The sequence below is a fragment of the Schistocerca americana genome, chromosome 9 (assembly GCF_021461395.2).
Source record: "Schistocerca americana isolate TAMUIC-IGC-003095 chromosome 9, iqSchAmer2.1, whole genome shotgun sequence".
Classification (NCBI taxonomy): domain Eukaryota; kingdom Metazoa; phylum Arthropoda; class Insecta; order Orthoptera; family Acrididae; genus Schistocerca; species Schistocerca americana.
The window spans coordinates 79,958,584-79,975,767 of NC_060127.1; the positions used below are offsets into that span (position 1 = coordinate 79,958,584).

At 44.4% G+C, this 17,184-nt stretch overlaps 1 protein-coding gene across 1 annotated transcript in view; it reads right to left on the reverse strand.

Annotated features, from left to right (window-relative positions):
• Nucleotides 1-16,039, reverse strand: part of LOC124550674 (mast cell protease 1A-like) — a 61,622-nt gene extending 45,583 nt beyond the window's left edge. Inside the window, exon 1 of the mRNA XM_047125398.1 lies at nucleotides 15,703-16,039. Within this exon, the coding sequence (XP_046981354.1) occupies nucleotides 15,703-16,039 (337 nt within the window). The remainder of the gene's footprint in view (nucleotides 1-15,702) is intronic.
• Between the last annotated feature and the right edge of the window lie 1,145 nt (nucleotides 16,040-17,184).

A 17,184-nucleotide genomic window follows, 5' to 3' on the forward strand; every position in this document is an offset into this window, starting at 1 on the left:
ACATCTCCTCCTTTTCCTTGAACACATCTGTATCCTCCACATCAACCGCCACCCCGATTCCCCTCAGACCCTGCTGTCTCCTTTCCTCTCCACTCCCCGCTTGCTGTTGCACCTTTACCAATGTGTCCCACTCTCTCTCCATCTCCACACCTTCCATCTCTTCTCCCAAAGGAACTTCCAATGTCCCCCATCCCGGATTATGTACTTCGCCCCAACATTTATCCTTCCTTCCAACTCTGACCCTCCTCTTCCCCTCCTCCCTTCCCTTGGGCTTTCTCTCCTTCCCCTCTACCCCTCTGCTGTTTCCTCCCTCCTCCCTACTGTCCTTCCCACTTCTCCTTCCCCATTCCTTGCGCTCCCTCCCCATCTTCTGCTGACTCCACCCCTTCCCCCCCTTCCTGCCTCTTCCTCTGTCAACCCCCCATATCTCTCCCCCGTCTGTGATCTCACTTCCTTTGGCATGATCTTAAAATTTTAATGCAGTTACTTTATCACGTTTTGGTGCTCGCCATGTATGTAAGTGCAGTGTGTGTTCAGTGTCGTAGCCCCATATTGTGAATTCCGTTTTTAATTGTTGTGCTCTTCATGCTGCCGATGTTTATTTGCTACACCTTCATCGAGTGCCATTTTTACTATATGTAGATTTTGTGTAAATGTGCCTCGTCAAACTACCCCTTTTTTGGATATTTTAATTCTAACTGTTTCTCCTTCTCATGTGTAAATTTCATATTTTATCCGCGTATTTTATATATGTACTGTTCTATTGTGATATTTTATGTAATCCCTTGGCTGAAGAGCGGCGAATTGTGTCGGTGCCCCCAAAGAGGAAATAAAAGTGTACGTATTTACTGCATCAACTATATAATTATTTGTTTAGTGACTGAATGTTTACTAATTGCTGCTATATCTTCAAGTGATATCTTTCTCTCTCCCTCTCTCCCTCTCTCTTTCTCTCTCTCTCTCTCTCTCTCTCTTTCTCTTTCTCTCTTTTTCTTTCTCTTTCTCTCTCTTTCTCTTTCTCTCTCTCTCTCTCTCTCTCTCTTTCTTTCTCTCTCTCTCTTTCTCTCTCTCTCTCTGTTTCTCTCACGCAGTTAGCCTTTTTATAGTGGTCTATTGGTACCATCTTTGGCTGGTTATGATGATGACCGTATGGCACTGATGACCAGGACCCCCCACTTGGGGACGTTCAACCGCCGAGCTGCAGGTCTTTTCATTTGACGCCACATTGAGCGACTTGGTGTTGATGATGATGAAACGATGGGGAGCACAACACAACGCCCAAACGCCCAGTCCCCGAATGGAGAAATTCGCCGACCCGACCAGGGATCGAACCCAAGCCTGCTGCATGCATTCAGACGCGCTGACCGCTCAGCTAAGTGGTTGACCAAAATGAACTGGACCCGGATTCGAAACCAGCCAGTAGTTCAGTTCTAAATAAATATCATCAGCAATATCGCGAGCAAAGACTTCCGGTATAAGCACACACCTTTGTTCTTCCAACGATGTTATGAAAGAGGATGGAAGAGAGGACAGAGGTTCAGAGCAGCAGAGCTTGAGGAGGGAAACTGTCCTAAAAGGTGGAAATATCAGCAATGTTAAACGGCATGAAGACGCAGAGAACGATGGAAACGACTGCATTAATGACACATATTTTGTTTACCTGGGACAGGTGACGAGTAAATGAAAAAATGTATCACAATGACCTCCCCATTGGCAAAAGATACCGGATTAGTCCCCCAAACGGACCTCAGAGAGAGAGGACTGTCACGGAGTAAGTGACCATGAGAACAAGGTTGATTAACCAACGAAAGGGTAAGCTCCACGACTCGCGGCATTAAATATTAGAAGTCTCAACGTGGTACAGAAGCTTGAAAACTTGAAACTGGAAATGTAAGGATTCAGTATAGATATAGTGAGTGATATTGAAGTGAAGTGGAAGGAGGATGAGAATTTGTGGACTGTCGAGTGTACGGTTACATTAACAACACCAGAAAATGTTGTAACGACAGTCGGATTAGAATTGAATCGGAAGGAAGGGTAGAGAGCGATTTACTGTGATCAGTAACTCTGTAGTCAGGACGTAGACAGAAGAGAGACAACTGGAGAATATGATCTCGGTAGTAGCAATGAAAGAGGAGAAAGATTCTTTCAGTACTGCGAAAATTTAGAATGCAATGTTCAAAAATCAGGAGAGAAACAGGTAAATTGGAGAAACGGCCTGGACTCCGGGAAGATTACTGTTGGATTACATTACAACCATGAAGAGATTCCGAAATCAGATACTGGTTTCGAAGGCGTACCCAGGAGCAGATGTAGATTCATATCACAATTTAGTTATGGTAAAGAGCAGGCTGATGTTTAAAAGAATCGTTTGTAGGAACAAATGAGGAAAGAAGTGGTATACGGAAGTACTGAAGAATTATGAGGTGCGTTTGCAAAGAAGGAGCAAGACATAGATACTATTCCTTCGGAATTTATAAATTAATGAGGTAAGTGGCAATCAAGTAAATATTCAGGATGTTTAGTAGAATCTATGAGACTGCCAATATATCATCGGACTTGCGCAAAAATTACGAGTACATCCGCATAGTCCCGAACTGTCGCACAATCACCTTATCAGTTCATGCATCAAAGTTACCAACAAGAAGAGTGTACAGAAGAATGAGAAAGAAAACTGAGGATCTGTTATATGACGGTCAGTTTGGCGTTAAGGAATGCACCAAGATGCATTTCTGACGTCACGCTTGATAATGGAATCGAGCTATAAATCTAAGAAACAATGACGGGAATAAAAGAAAAGTTCAGGAATTAGATTAAAATGCAAGATGCAAGGGTATGAATGATAAAACTCTGCGATATCACTGCTAACCTCAGTGAAAATCAAGAAGACTTACAAGGCGTGTTGAATGGAATGAACAGTCCAGTGCACAGACAATATGAACTGAAGGTAATGACCACTAGCAGAAACGAAATTGGGCCGAGCGGTTCTAGGCGCTACAGTCTGGAACCGCACGACCGCTACGGACGCAGGTTCGAATCCTGCCTCGGGCATGGATATGCGTGATGTCCTTAGGTCAGTTAAGTTTAAGTAATTCTAAGTTCTAGGGGACTGATGACCTCAGAAGTTAAGTCCCATAGTGCTCAGAGCCGTTTGAACCATTTAGAAACGAAATTGGTGCTCAAGAAGTTGCCAAAGTCAAAGAATTCTGCAAACTTGGAAGTAACTCATGATGGACGAAGCAAGGAGACCATAAAAAGCAGTGTAGTACAGACAACGAGGGCATTCATGGCCAAAAGAAGTCTACAAGTATCAACTATTGGCCTTATTTTGAGGAAGAAATTTCTGAGAATGTACATTGGTTGGTTTGGGGTATAAAGGGTCCAAACTACAGGGTCATTAGTCCCTTTTCCCTGACGCAAGGAAGGCTGAAGGTACAAAAACACCCAAAGTACGTTTGTGAAAGTAAAAGGGGTAAAAGGAATGGGGAACTACACCTAAAAACAAAATGAATGGAACGAACAAAAAACGAGGAAAACATATATCGCAAGGAAAAGTAGAAGAAAGTATTAAAACCATAGAGCAGATAGTCTGGGCTGGTTGATCACAATAACAAAAGAGGATGAGCCAGCCACTCTGCAACGCATTAAAATGTCCACCTCAAAAAGACAAGGTGAAATGAACACATCTAGGGAAAAGACGGCCACCAAGACAAACAAATGCAAAGAAAGTGCAACAGAGTTAAAATGGAGGGAAAGTGGCAGCCTCGAAGAGAAGGCTAAATGCCCACCCTTATATGATACGATAAAAAAAACCTCACAAATAAAACGCGAAACTAAATCTGCTGTTGAGACATTGTCGTGCAACACCGAAGGTAGGGTGCTGGGAAGGTTATAAGTCCGCCGCAGAGGGGCTAAAAGTGGACGACAGTCATATGTGAGCCGAGGTGACACCGAGGTGGGTCCTCGTGATGGAGGAGGTAGCCATGTGTTAGCCGCGTATGGCCAATGCAGAGCTGGCAGAGAACCACAGAGTCCCTGCAAGAGGCCTGCATGGAGGACTTCCACACATTCGTAGTCTCCTTAATGGCTGGCAATTTGTTGTGTGTACTGAGATTACACCATTCCGTCTCCCAACCCTGAAAAACCTTGCGGCGTAATAATGATCGCAGGTCAGATACGGGGATAACGATCTCCTGAACCGGTTTCCGAGTAGCCCGTTAGACCAGCCAGTCGACAAGTTCATTTCCTGGGATTCCGACGTGGCCTGGGGTCCACATAAACACGACGGAACGACTGGACCATTGCAGGTCGTAGGTGGACTCCTGGATGGTCGCTATCAAAGGGTGGCAGGGATAGTACTAGTCGATAGCTTGTAGACTGCTCAAGCAGCCAGTATAGGGAAGAAACGACTCTCAGGGCATGAGCGGATGTGCTCAATAGCACGAGAAATAGCCGCCAGCTGTACAGTGAAAACACTTCAGCCATCTGGCAAGAGTGCTGTTCAGTATGTCCTCCATGAACATACGAAAAACCAACGCAAGCATCAGCAATCGAGTCGTCGGTGTAAACCACTTCATGGTCCTGGTACATGTCAAGAATCGAGAGGAAGTGACAGCAGAGAGCCATGAGATTAATTGAGTCCTTAGGACCATGTGAAAGGTCCAGGCGAAGCTTCGGCCTAGGTGTACAACATGGAGGTGTACGTGAATGGACTTTGAGTATAACTGATAAAGGCAATGACTCCACTTCAGAAAGAAGAGAGCCATCTGGGGTAGCCCAGTGGTTCTAGGCGCTACAGTCTGGAACCGCGCTACCGCTACAGTCGCAGATTCGAATCCTGCCTCGGGTATGGGTGTGTGTGTGATGTCCTTAGGTTAGTTAGGTTTAAGTAGTTCTAAGTTCTAGGGGACTGATGACCTCAGAAGTTAAGTCCCATAGTGCTCAGAGCACTTTGAACCACTTGAACAGAAATGATCGGACACGAACCCCAATAATAAGCCCTGACCTTGGTCTCCAATGTGGGAGATGAACCGCCGTGGACAAGAAAAGGAGACAATAATTCGGTTGTTCAGGAGAACTACCAATGTGTGCAACGTAACTGCTGAGCAGTTGTGCATGCCTAACCATCAATGGAGGGACTCCAGCCTCTACCAGGACGCTGGTCATCGGACTCGTCCTAAAAGCTCCCGTTGCCAGTATGACGCTACAGTGGTGCACTGGGTTGAGTAAAAGCAATGCTGAGGGCGCCGACGAACCATAAACCAGACTCCCACAGTCAAGGCAGGATTTGAACAATGGCTTTGTAGAGCTGCAGCAGTGTAGAGAAATCTGCACCCTAGTGAGGTGCTGCCAGCACTTCCGCTTCAGCTGACGAAAATGAGGAAGCCATGTCACTTGGGCGTCGAAAACCAGTCCTAAGAATCGATATGTCTCCACTACAGTGAGTGGATCGTCATTAAGGTAAAGTTCTGATTCCGGATGAATGGCCAGCCAGTGTGGCCATGTGGTTCTAGGCGCTTCAGCCTGGAACCGCATGACCGCTACAGTCGCAGGTTCGAATCCTGCCTTGGGCATGGATGTGTGTGCTGTCCTTAGGTTAGTTAGGTTTAAGTAGTTCTAAGTTCTAGGGGACTGATGACCACAGATGTTAAGTCCCATAGTGCTCAGAGCCATTTGAACCATTTTCAACCGGATGAACAGTACGACGCCGACAGAGTTGCATGATACTCGACTTCGCAGCTGAAAACTGGAAGCCATGAACTACAGCCCATGACTGCACCTTGTGGATGGCTCTTTGTAGGCGCCACTCAGCAACACCAATACTGGAGGAGAAGTACGAAATGCAGAAGTCGTCTCGATACAGAGAAGGTGAGATGGACAGCCCAACAGCTGCTGCTAGACCGTTAATGGCCACTAAAAATAGAGATGCACTCAATACAGAACCCTAATGGACCTCATTCTCCTGGATAAAGGGAGAACTATGCGAGGCACCAACTTGGAAAGTACAGAGCGACAGGAAATTTTGGATAAAAATCGGGAGCAGGCCCAGAGACGCCAGTCATATAATGTGGCAAGGATATGATGTCACCAGGTCGTGTCGTAAGCTTTTTGGAAATCAAAAAAGACGGCAACCAGGTGTTGGCGTCTGGAAAAGGCTGTTCGGATGGCAGACTTGAGGGAAACCAGATTATCAGTGGTAGAGCGACCCTGGCAGAGACTGTCCTGGCATGGAGCCAGTGGGCCATGTGACTCCAGGTCCCAACATAACTGCCGACTTACCATACATTCTAACAGCTTACGAAGAACGCTGGTGAGACTGATGGGCCGATAGCTATCCACATCAGGCAGATATTTGCCTGGTTCGAGCACTGGAATGATGGTGCTCTCTCGTCACTGCGATGGGAAGACGCCATTGTACCAGATCCGGTTGACGATGACGAGAAGATGTCACTTGTAGTCGGATGAGAGATGTTTGAACATTTGACTGTGGATCCGATCAGACCCAGGAGCAGTGTCAGGGCAATGTGCAAGGACGCTGAGGAGCTCCCACTTTGTAAATGGAGCATTATAGGGTTCAATGTGACGTTCAGTGAACAAAAGGGCTTTCCTTTCCATCCACCATTTGAGGGTGTGAGATGATGGGGGATAATTCTCCGATGCAGAGGCTCGAGCATAGTGCTCAGGAAAGTGCTCGGCCATTGCGTTTGCGTTGGTAGATAACACACCATTAATGTTAATGCCAGTGACACCTGTCGGGGTCTGGTACCCACAAACACGTCTGACTTTCGTCCAGACTTGAGAAGGTGACGTATGCCCCCCAATGGTCAAGCCTGCCGAAGTGGCCATGCGGTTTAGGCACTGCAGTCTGGAACCACGAGACCGCCACGGTCACAGGTTCGAATCCTGCCTCAGGCATACATGTGTGTGATGTCATTAGGTTAGTTAGGTTTAACTAGTTCTAAGTTCTAGAGGACTAATGACCTCAGAAGTTGAGTCCCTTAGTGCTCAGAGCCATTTGCACCAATGGTCGAGATGTACCACTCCCAACATTCATGTTCCCATCTTTTTCTAAGCTGGCGAATGCGGGCACGGAGCCGTTTAAAAGCTATTAGGTGCTCTAGGGATGGGTGCTGCTTATGTCGCTGTAGTACTCGCCGACGCTCTCTAATGGCCTCAGCGATTTTCGGCGACCACCAAGATAATGACTGTCGCCGGGGGCTCACTGAAGAACAAGGGATCGTGTTTTCCGACGCAAAAACAATCGTTATAGTGACCCGCTCAACTACCACATCGATGATACCATGTGCGGCAGATTCAATGATAACAGCAGAGGTGAAAGCTACCCAGTCTGCCTTGTTTAAAGTGCATTTTGGTAGACGTCCAGGGGAATGGCGCTGGGGGAGTGGCAGGAAGATGGGAAAGTGGTTACTACCACACAACTGATTGTGGGCTCTCCAGTAGACAGATGGGAGAAGTCCTGGGCTGCAGAGGGATAAATCAATGGCCGAGTAAGTGCCATGAGCCACACTGAAATGTGTGGGGGCCCCAGTAATTAAGAGGCAGAGGTCGAGTTGAGACAGGAAAGTTTCGACATCTCTACCTCGACAGTGGAATCCATGTGTTGTCAGGAGACTGCCACCAAATGGCTACATGACGACCCCACCACAATGGACTGGCTACCATGCCGGATACTGGGCGCGGAGAAATCCAGTAGTGTTATGGGGGCGAAAGAGGACAGGAGACAACGGAAGAAGATGACATACCCCGGAAAGTGTTCTCACCCAAATAGTTGAATTGCAAGTGGAGATGCAAAGCCATGACAAGAGGTTCAGGAGATCGAATCTAAGGGCACTATGGACAACTCACGCACCACATGAGGCGTCATTCCCCATATGGCCCACACTTCTGTAGAATTTGAAAAGTGGCAGGTCAAACTATAAAATGGGACCTAAACTTATGAGGCCGAAAAGTGTGACACTCCTTTTACTCGTCTCTTATGACAAGGAGGGATACGGGCCTTTTCTAAACCCCCAGACCTGCAGGGGTGAGAATGTACATACAGAGATACGGAGCACAGTATTGTATTGTAGTGAATCACCACCTGTTTTAAAGTTGGACTGATAAGATAAGGAATGTTGAGGTGCTCCGCAGAATCGGCAAAGAAGCAACATATGGAGAACACTGACAATCAGAAGGGACAGGATGATAGCACATACATTGAGACATCTGGAAATAACTTCCATGGTTCTAAAGAGAGCTATAGAGACTTAAAAATACATACAACAAATAATAGAGAACGTAGGTTACAAGCGCTACTCTGAGACGGCATTCGTGGTGGCCCGCATCAAACCAATCAGATAACTGACAGCTGCAAAAAATGAAATGGGTCTTCAATGGATTTTTAGCTTATCCAGTTGTCTTGAGATCAAGTAAACAGTCAGTTCTTCCAGTAAAAATCATTATATTTCTACTGTCATCTATCGTTAAGATATTGCTACATCTCTAATGAAGTGTGTCATATCATGTAGTATACAAACAAAAAAGTTTAGAGACAAGAAAACTCGAATTTTCGACGTGATTGCGAGTCAAATTTTTATGACGGAAATGAAAGGGAGTCCTTCAACCAATGTCATTTAATAAGATACAGGGATATTCTCACCCCAGACCAAAAATAACCAAATATCCTCCCTTAATAATTATGGCAAGAAAAATTAATAATAATATTGCAGTACCAAAAAGCCTTGTAATTCACACCACAAGAAAAACGCATAAAATAAAAAACATGTTGGCAACAATCGATTACCTACGAAATTAAAGGCGGCAGAATGTGTTACAAAGCTAAGCTGAAATTTTCACTCTGCAGCGGAGTGTGCGCTGTAATGAAACTTCCTGGCAAATTAAAACTACGTTCCGGACCGAGACTCGAACTCGGGACCTTTACCTTTCGCGGGCAAGTGCTCTCTCATTTTTGTAATTTCATTTTCTTCGATATTGTTCATTGCATTTGTTCGGAGCGGACGTCTCAGGACACCCGTTCAAGTTCCAATGATCCATTCACTCAGTTTTTTTATTGCAGAGGGCAGCTGAGTTACCGTGCTGGCAACCACCTGAGCTACCTAAGCACGACTCACGAGCCGGCTTCACAGCTTTAACTCCTCCAGTAACTCGTCTCCTACCTTTCAAACTTCACAGAGGCTCTCCTCTAGACCTCGCAGAACTAGCACCCCTGGAAGAAGGGATATTCTTTCTTCCAGGAGTGCCAGTTCTGCAAGATCTGCAGGAGAGCTTCTGTGAAGTTTGGATGGTAGGAGACGAGGTACTGGCGGAATTTAAGCTGTGATAACAAGTTATGAATTGTGTTTGGGTAGCTCAGTTGGTAGAGGCATACGAAAGGCAAAGGTCCCGACTTCGAGTCTCGGTCCCGCACGCAGTTTTAATCTGCCAGCAAGTTTCAAAGCTGATATATCATCTTAGTGTCATACACTGAATATTAAGAAAATGTTGCCAACAATGAAATCAGCTATACGTGATATCAGAATCATGCACCTCAGTTGAACTACGAAGATAGTATCCTGTTCTTCAGTTGACTTATATAGGTTGACTGAAGTACGGGATACAAATACATGTCGCTATTTTTAGTCTTCCCTAGCACTAGTAGCAGTCGACCTATATAGGTCAGCTGAGGAATAGGATACAAATTTTCAGTATGTCACTTTTTTCACTTCGCTAACACCAGTACCCTTTTCTTCAGTTGACTTCTAGAGGTCAACTGAAGAACAGGATACTACCTTCGTAGTTCAATTCAAGTACAGGATGCCAATGTTACGTATATTGGTAGTAGTAGTATCCTATTCTTCAGTTGACCCATATAGGTCAACTGAACAATGAGATATAAATTTTACACGTGTCGAGTTTTTCGCCTTTGTTAACACTAATATCCAATTCTTCAGCTGACCTGCATAGTCAACTGAAGTACAGGATACAAATTTTACTGTTGTATTCGAAAAAAAATCAGTAACCAACCATAAAATTCATTATAACTAAATTATTAATACACTACTGGCCATTAAAACTGCTACACAAAGAAGAAAGGCAGATGATAAACGGGTATTCATTAGACAAATATATAATACTAGAACTGATATGTGATTACATTTTCACGCAATTTGGGTGCATAGATCCTGAGAAATCAGTACGCAGAATAACCACCTCTGGCCGTAATAACGGCCTTCATACGCCTGGGCATTGAGCCAAACAGAGTTTGGATGGCGTGTACAGGTACAGCTGCCCATGCAGCTTCAACACGGTACCACAGTTTATCAAGAGTAGTGACTGGCGTACTGTGAGGAGCCAGTTGCTCGGCTACCATTGGCCAGACGTTTTCAATTGATGAGAGATCTGGAGAATGTGCTGGCCAGGGCAGCAGTCGAACATTTTCTGTATCCAGAAAGGCCCGTACAGGACCTGCAACATGCGATCGTGCATTTCCTGCTGAAAAGTAGGGTTTTGCAGGGATCGAATGAAGGCTAGAGCCACGGGTCGTGACACATCTGAAATGTAACGTCCACTTTTCAAAGTGCCGTCAATGCGAGCAAGAGGTGACCGAGTCGTGTAACCAATGGCACCCCATACCATCACGCCGGGTGATACGCCAGTATGGCGATGACGAATACACGCTTCCAATGTGCGTTCACCGCGATGTCAACAAACACGAATGCGACCATCATGATGCCGTAAACAGAACCAGGATTCATCCGAAAAAATGACGTTTTGCCATTCGTGCACCCAGGTTCGTCGTTGAGTACACCATCGTAGTCTGTGATGCAGCGTCAAGGGTAATCGCAGCCATGGTCTCCGAGCTGGTAGTCCATGCTGCTGCAAACGTTCGTGGAGATGGCTGTTGTCTTGCAAACGTCCCCATCTGTTGACTCAGGGATCGAGACGTGGGTACACGATCAGTTACAGCCCTGCGGATAAGATGCCTGTCATCTCGACTGCTAGTGATACGAGGCTGTTGGGATCCAGCACGGCGTTCTGTATTACCCTCCTGAACCCGCCGATTCCATATTCTGCTAACAGTCATTGGATTTCGACCAACGCGAGCAGCAATGTCGCGATACGATAAACCGGAATCGCGATAGGCTACAGTCAGACCTTTATCAAAGTCGGAAACGTGATGGTACGGATTTCGCCTCCTTGCGCGAGGCATCACAACAACGTTTCACCAGGCAACGCCAGTCAACTGCTGTTTGTGTATGAGAAATCGGTTGGAAACTTTCCTCATCTCAGCACTTTGTAGGCGTCGCCACCGGTGCCAACCGTGTGTGAATGCCCTGGAAAGCTAATCATTTGCGTATCACAGCATCTTCTTCCTGTCGGTAAAATTTCTCGTCTGTAGCACGTCATCTTCGTAATGTAGCAATTTTAATGGCCATTAGCGTAGTTAATCTAGTGTTCTCTATACCGAAAACAAAAGTAACCATTTTGTATCTTCCGCTCAAAGAATCGTTTGATTCAGCGATTCCCAGTGGCTACCGTATACTATCACCCGATTGGCTATGACCAACTTAAACGAATTGCCAGTACCGCTGACACTGTATTTTCCTCTTAACTGAACTTACAATATGACGTGTATAGTCGCGACATTCCCAGGTATGAAAAGTACTTCTGTTAATGGTTGTAGTAACACTAGTACGTCTAGCGGCAAAAAAGCGAGCCATCGGCTTAATCGTACTTTCGGTGACCGTAGTATTATCCTGCTTTTTTTTAATTGTCATGTTAGATACGGACGAAAATATAATCTCGAATTCTGCGTGGTCATAAAAGTCTTCACGTTCGGACTTTTATCACCAACGGAAGTTCATATAAAGTGAATAATGATCTACCTTTGTTTTCGTCTTCATTTTCAACTCAAAGTTGTGGTTACGGGCTGAGCTGTAGTGCAGTTTGTCGTTTAGGTGAGTTTGGAAGGCACATACAGTTGCGAGACTTTTTTTTTAACGGGTGGTCGCAGGACGTTATATACAACGCTGGGAAAACTTCAAAGCCGACTATGTCCGTAAATCTATAAAAAACATTAAGAACAACCTATTTCTCTACACTTTTAACCATGTTACACGCGCGTGTTTCATTACGGAACAAAAAACAACCTTAGTCATTTTCATACCGCGCATAACAGTGCTACAATCAGAGAACAAGGCTGCAAAAGTAGTGACCGTACCTGATTTTTTAAATAAAATCTACGTAGCTAAAGCGAGATTGAGAAAAAAGTAATTTCCAAGAATGATTGCTTATCCATGTTGCAGTGTCCGCACGATACAAATCCAACGTGCGATCGTAAATCGATCATGCGACTCTGGTGGCAGGCGTTATGAGTTAGTTTAGGGTGGTCGCTACAGCAACGATAAAAGAAGAGCGGTGAAAAAAATACTTATAATTGAAAAGGAGACGACTTACCTTACTCGATGTTGGTGTTGTCATCATGTGAAAGTCCATTACAGTGGTCTGGATGGATAGTCTGGAGGAAGCATGTATTCTTCCTGATACTCGTTCGTTTCCCACACTGTCCGCAATGAAATTGTAAACGGTATTTCAGCATCGAAACTGTTCTTACAGAGTTTTACACACTTCGCACCACCACAGTCTACACAGTCCCTTCTTTTTGTCATCCGGTAGTAATCTATATTTGCGACAAAAAGTCGAACAATTTTCTACGCTGGATAAACATGGAATTAGATTTTTCCATGTGAGAGAATCCGTCTAAGGACATCCCACTCACTAACGACATATATCGTTTGGGATTACCTAACAACTCACAAATAATTCCCGGAAGTATGTAATTTACAGCAAGTAAGGGAACGACGGAAAACAGATAAAAATGACGATCACAAATAATTGATCACAACGCCCGCCACCAGGATCGCATGATCGATTTACGATCGCACGTTCGATATGTATCGTTTGGACACCGCAACTTCGATAGGCAATCACTCTTGGAAATTACCCATGGTTTTCCAGATTATCCATCCAGACCACCGTAATGGACTTTCACATGACGACAACACCAACGACAAGTAAGGTGTCTCCTTTGCAATTACAAGTATTTTTGTAACGCTTTTCTTTTGTCGTTGCTGTAGCGACCACCATAAACTAACTAAGGGTAGATGACACATTAGTAACCAATGGGCATAGTGTGGCAAATCTATTTAACAAGTACTTTATATCCGTTACTGATAAAATAGGATTGACAGGATCAGTAAATAATGTCCTTGAATATCTGAAACTAGCCTTTACAAATAGCTTCAGGTACATGAATATATCACTCACGTCACCAAATGAAATAAGTTCCATAATACAATCTTTAAAAACAAAGCATTCTAGTGGTTACAATGAAATATCAACAAAGTTAATTAAGGCATGTTCTCGTGAGTTTAGTACAATTCTGAGTTGCTTGTGTAACCAGTCAATTATAACTGGGACATTTCCTGACTGGCTAAAATATGCAGATGTTAAGCCTCTATTCAAGATGGGGGATAGAGAGATACCATCAAACTACAGGCCGATTTCAGTTTTGCCAGCATTCTCAAAAATTTTAGAAAAAGTAATGTACAGGCAGCTTCTCAACTATCTGACCACAAATAACATATCATCAAAACACGGTTTGGATTTCTGAAGGGTTCTGATATTGAGAACGCTATTTACACCTACAATGGAAATGTACTTAATTCATTAAATAACAAGTTACAAGCAGCAGGTATTTTCTGTGATTTATCAAAGGCATTTGATTGTCTGAACCACAACATTCTTTTAAATAAATTAGAATTCTATGGTGTCACGTGCAGTGCTGCAAAATGGTTCAAGTCATACCTCGCTAACAGGAAACAGTGTAAGGGACCAGCGAATTAAGTCATCAGTCATCATCAGAATGGGAAGAAATTACATGTGGTGTCCCACAAGGATCCATCTTAGGGCCATTGCTTTTTCTTGTGTACATTAATGATCTCTCATCAGTTACACTGCCAGAAGCAGAGTTCGTTTTGTTTGCAGATGACACAAGTATTGCTATAAATAGTATGTCGAGGGTAGTTCTAGAATGATCTGCTAATGGTATTATCTTGGATATTAATAAATGGCTTAAAGCCAACTCACTGAAATTAAACTTCCAAAAGACTCACTATATGCAATTCAGAACCTATAAGAGGTTTCCACCCAGCATATGCATAAAGTATGAAGAAGAGCAGATAGAAGAAGTTGACAGTCTTAAATTCCTGGGATTACAACTTCATAATAAATTCAGTTGGGAGCAGCACACCACAGAACTGCAGAAACGTCGTAACAAATCTGTATTTGCAATTCGAGTGTTAGCAGACATAGGCGACATAAAAATGAAACAGCTTGCATACTTTGCCTACTTTCATTCAATAATGTCATATGGTACAATATTTTGGGGTAACTTTTCAAGTCAAATAAAAGATATCAGAGTCCAAAAGCGTGTAATACGTATTATTTGTGGAGTAAATTCACGGATGTCCTGTAGAAACCTCCCCAAAGAACTGGGTATACTAACTACTGTCTCTCAATATATTTACTCCTCAATGAAATTTGTGGTAAGTAATATATCTCTTTTTCCAACAAACAGCTCAGTTCATACATACAATATGAGGAACAAAAATGATCTGCACAAGGACTTAAAAGCACTTACTTTAGTTCAAAAAGGGGTCCACTACTCAGGAACACTCATCTTCAATAATTTGCCAGCAAACATAAAAAATTTAGTTACAAATAAAGATCAGTTTAAAAGGAGCCTGAAAGACTTACTAGTGGCCAACTCCTTCTACTCCACTGACGAATATTTTAATAGAAACAAATGACGAGAATGTTGTTAACTAGGGGCCCGACGGCACAGAATATCACCTAAGTTTATAGAATGAAATTTTCACTCTACAGCAGAGTGTGCGCTGATATGAAACTTCCTGGCAGATTAAAACTGTGTGCCGGACCGAGACTCGAACTCGGGACCTTTGCCTTTCGTGGGCAAGTGCTCTACCAACTGAGCTACCCAAGCGCGACTCACGCCCCGTCCTCACAGCTTTACTTCTGCCAGTACCTCGTCTCCTACCTTCCAAACTTTACAGAAGCTCTCCTGTCAACCTTGCAGAACTAGCACTCCTGAAAGAAAGGATATTGCGGAGACATGGCTTAGTCACAGCCTGGGGGATGTTTCTAGAATGAAATTTTCACTCTACAGCGGAGTGTGCGCTGATATGAAACTTCCTGGCAGATTAAAACTGTGTGCCGGACCGAGACTCGAACTCGGGACCTTTGTCTTTCGCGGGCAAGTGCTCTACCAAATGATCAGACGAGGTACTGGCAGAAGTAAAGCTGTGAGGAGAGGGCGTGAGTCATGCTTGGGTAGCTCACTGGTACAGCACTTGCCCGCGAAAGCAAAGGTCCCGAGTTCGAGTCTTGGTCTGGCACACATTTTTAATCTGCCAGGAAGTACCACCTATGTGTATTTACGAAGCATCAGAGATAACGAACGAATAGTGTAATAGGCTATCCACACACGACTAACGATTTGTGGAGATCACTTTTCGTAATTTATGACGCGAATCATTACCGACAGCAGCACACAATGGAAGATCTGTGGACAGGATAAGTACAGTTTTACCACATTGTGATACATACATTATGGCTCCTCACCTTCCCATATCTCATATCCCCCACAGTGGCGCGCCGTTAGAACCCACTCCTTGGCCACGATGCTGCCGGAACAGTGCCAGACGTCGGTATGTTCCCTGACCTGCATGTAAATGGCGAAGGGGTACACACCGATGTGAGTCTGGAAGCCTCCAAATATTCTGCACTCCGGATGTCTGTGCCTCTTCCCCGCGCGACGCCACCGCTCCCATGCTTCCTTGCCCTTCCGTATTTCCTCCGGCGTGTTGAGACCGCAGTGAACCAACGCGACGGTAGCGCACCACGCGGCTAACCAGCACACTTGCACTGTGTTCCAGTGGTGTGCTGCTCGAAGCTTCATTGGGAAATTTCCGGTGGTACCTCCCGCGCAGAGGTACCATCAAATATTGTCGTAATATAATTTCGTCTCATATGAGTCTAAAGTAGCATTTTAACTCGAACTGCTTTTATATGTGAAGCTGAATTTAGAATGAAAACCTGACAGCATGTCGTACTGTTTAATGTAACAGTTAATCTTTTGAAGAGACGTGGGATTTTGTTTACGGTGCAGACAACACTGCCATCGTATATCCTCAGTTGTTAATCGATAGTCAGATGCGTCACTGCTGCTTACTGCGAAGTTTAATCTTTGGCGATCATACAAAGCAATATCTACGCTAAGCGATGAGAGAGTATCTTTGGTGCGAAATCTAAAATTAATTCTGTAACTGTAATTTTTTTTAAATCATGATCAGAGGAGTCTTGAAATTATTAAATATGGAGTACTTGACCGTCATAAAATAATTAACGTAACAGTGGAGGGAGTAACATCTTCATAGCTGTAGCTTGCATGATTATTTCGTTTATGTCCGGTCAATGCCAATATATAGGGTGTCCATAATTGAAGTTCCAGTTTTAAAACTCTGTATAAAGAGAACCACTGCTCAGAATCTACATCTTCATCGGTACTCTGCAAATCACATTTAAGTGCCTGGTAGAGGGTTCATCAAACCACCTTCACAATAATTCGCTATTATTCCAAACTCTCACAGCGCGGGGAAAAGACGAACACCTATATCTTTCAGTGTGAGCTCTGATTTCCCTTATTTTATTTTGATGATCGTTTCTCCCGACGTAGGTCGCATCAACAAAATATTTTCGCATTCGTAGGAGAAACTGGTGACTGAAATTTCGTGAGAAGATTCGGCCGCAACGTCCATAGCTCGTGGTCTTGCGGTAGCGTTCTTGCTTCCCGCGCAGGGGGTCCCGGGTTCGATTACCGGCGGGGTCAGCCTCGTGATGACTGGGTGTTGTGTATTCTTCATCATCGTTGACTCGCAAGTCACCGAAGTGGCGTCAACTGAAAAGGACTTGCAATACGGCGGCCGAACTTCCCCCCATGGGGCCTCCCGGCCGACAATGCCATATGATCATTTCATTTTTTTCCGCCGCAACGAAAAACGCCTTTGTTTTAACAATGCCACTCCAATCCTGAATCATTTCAGT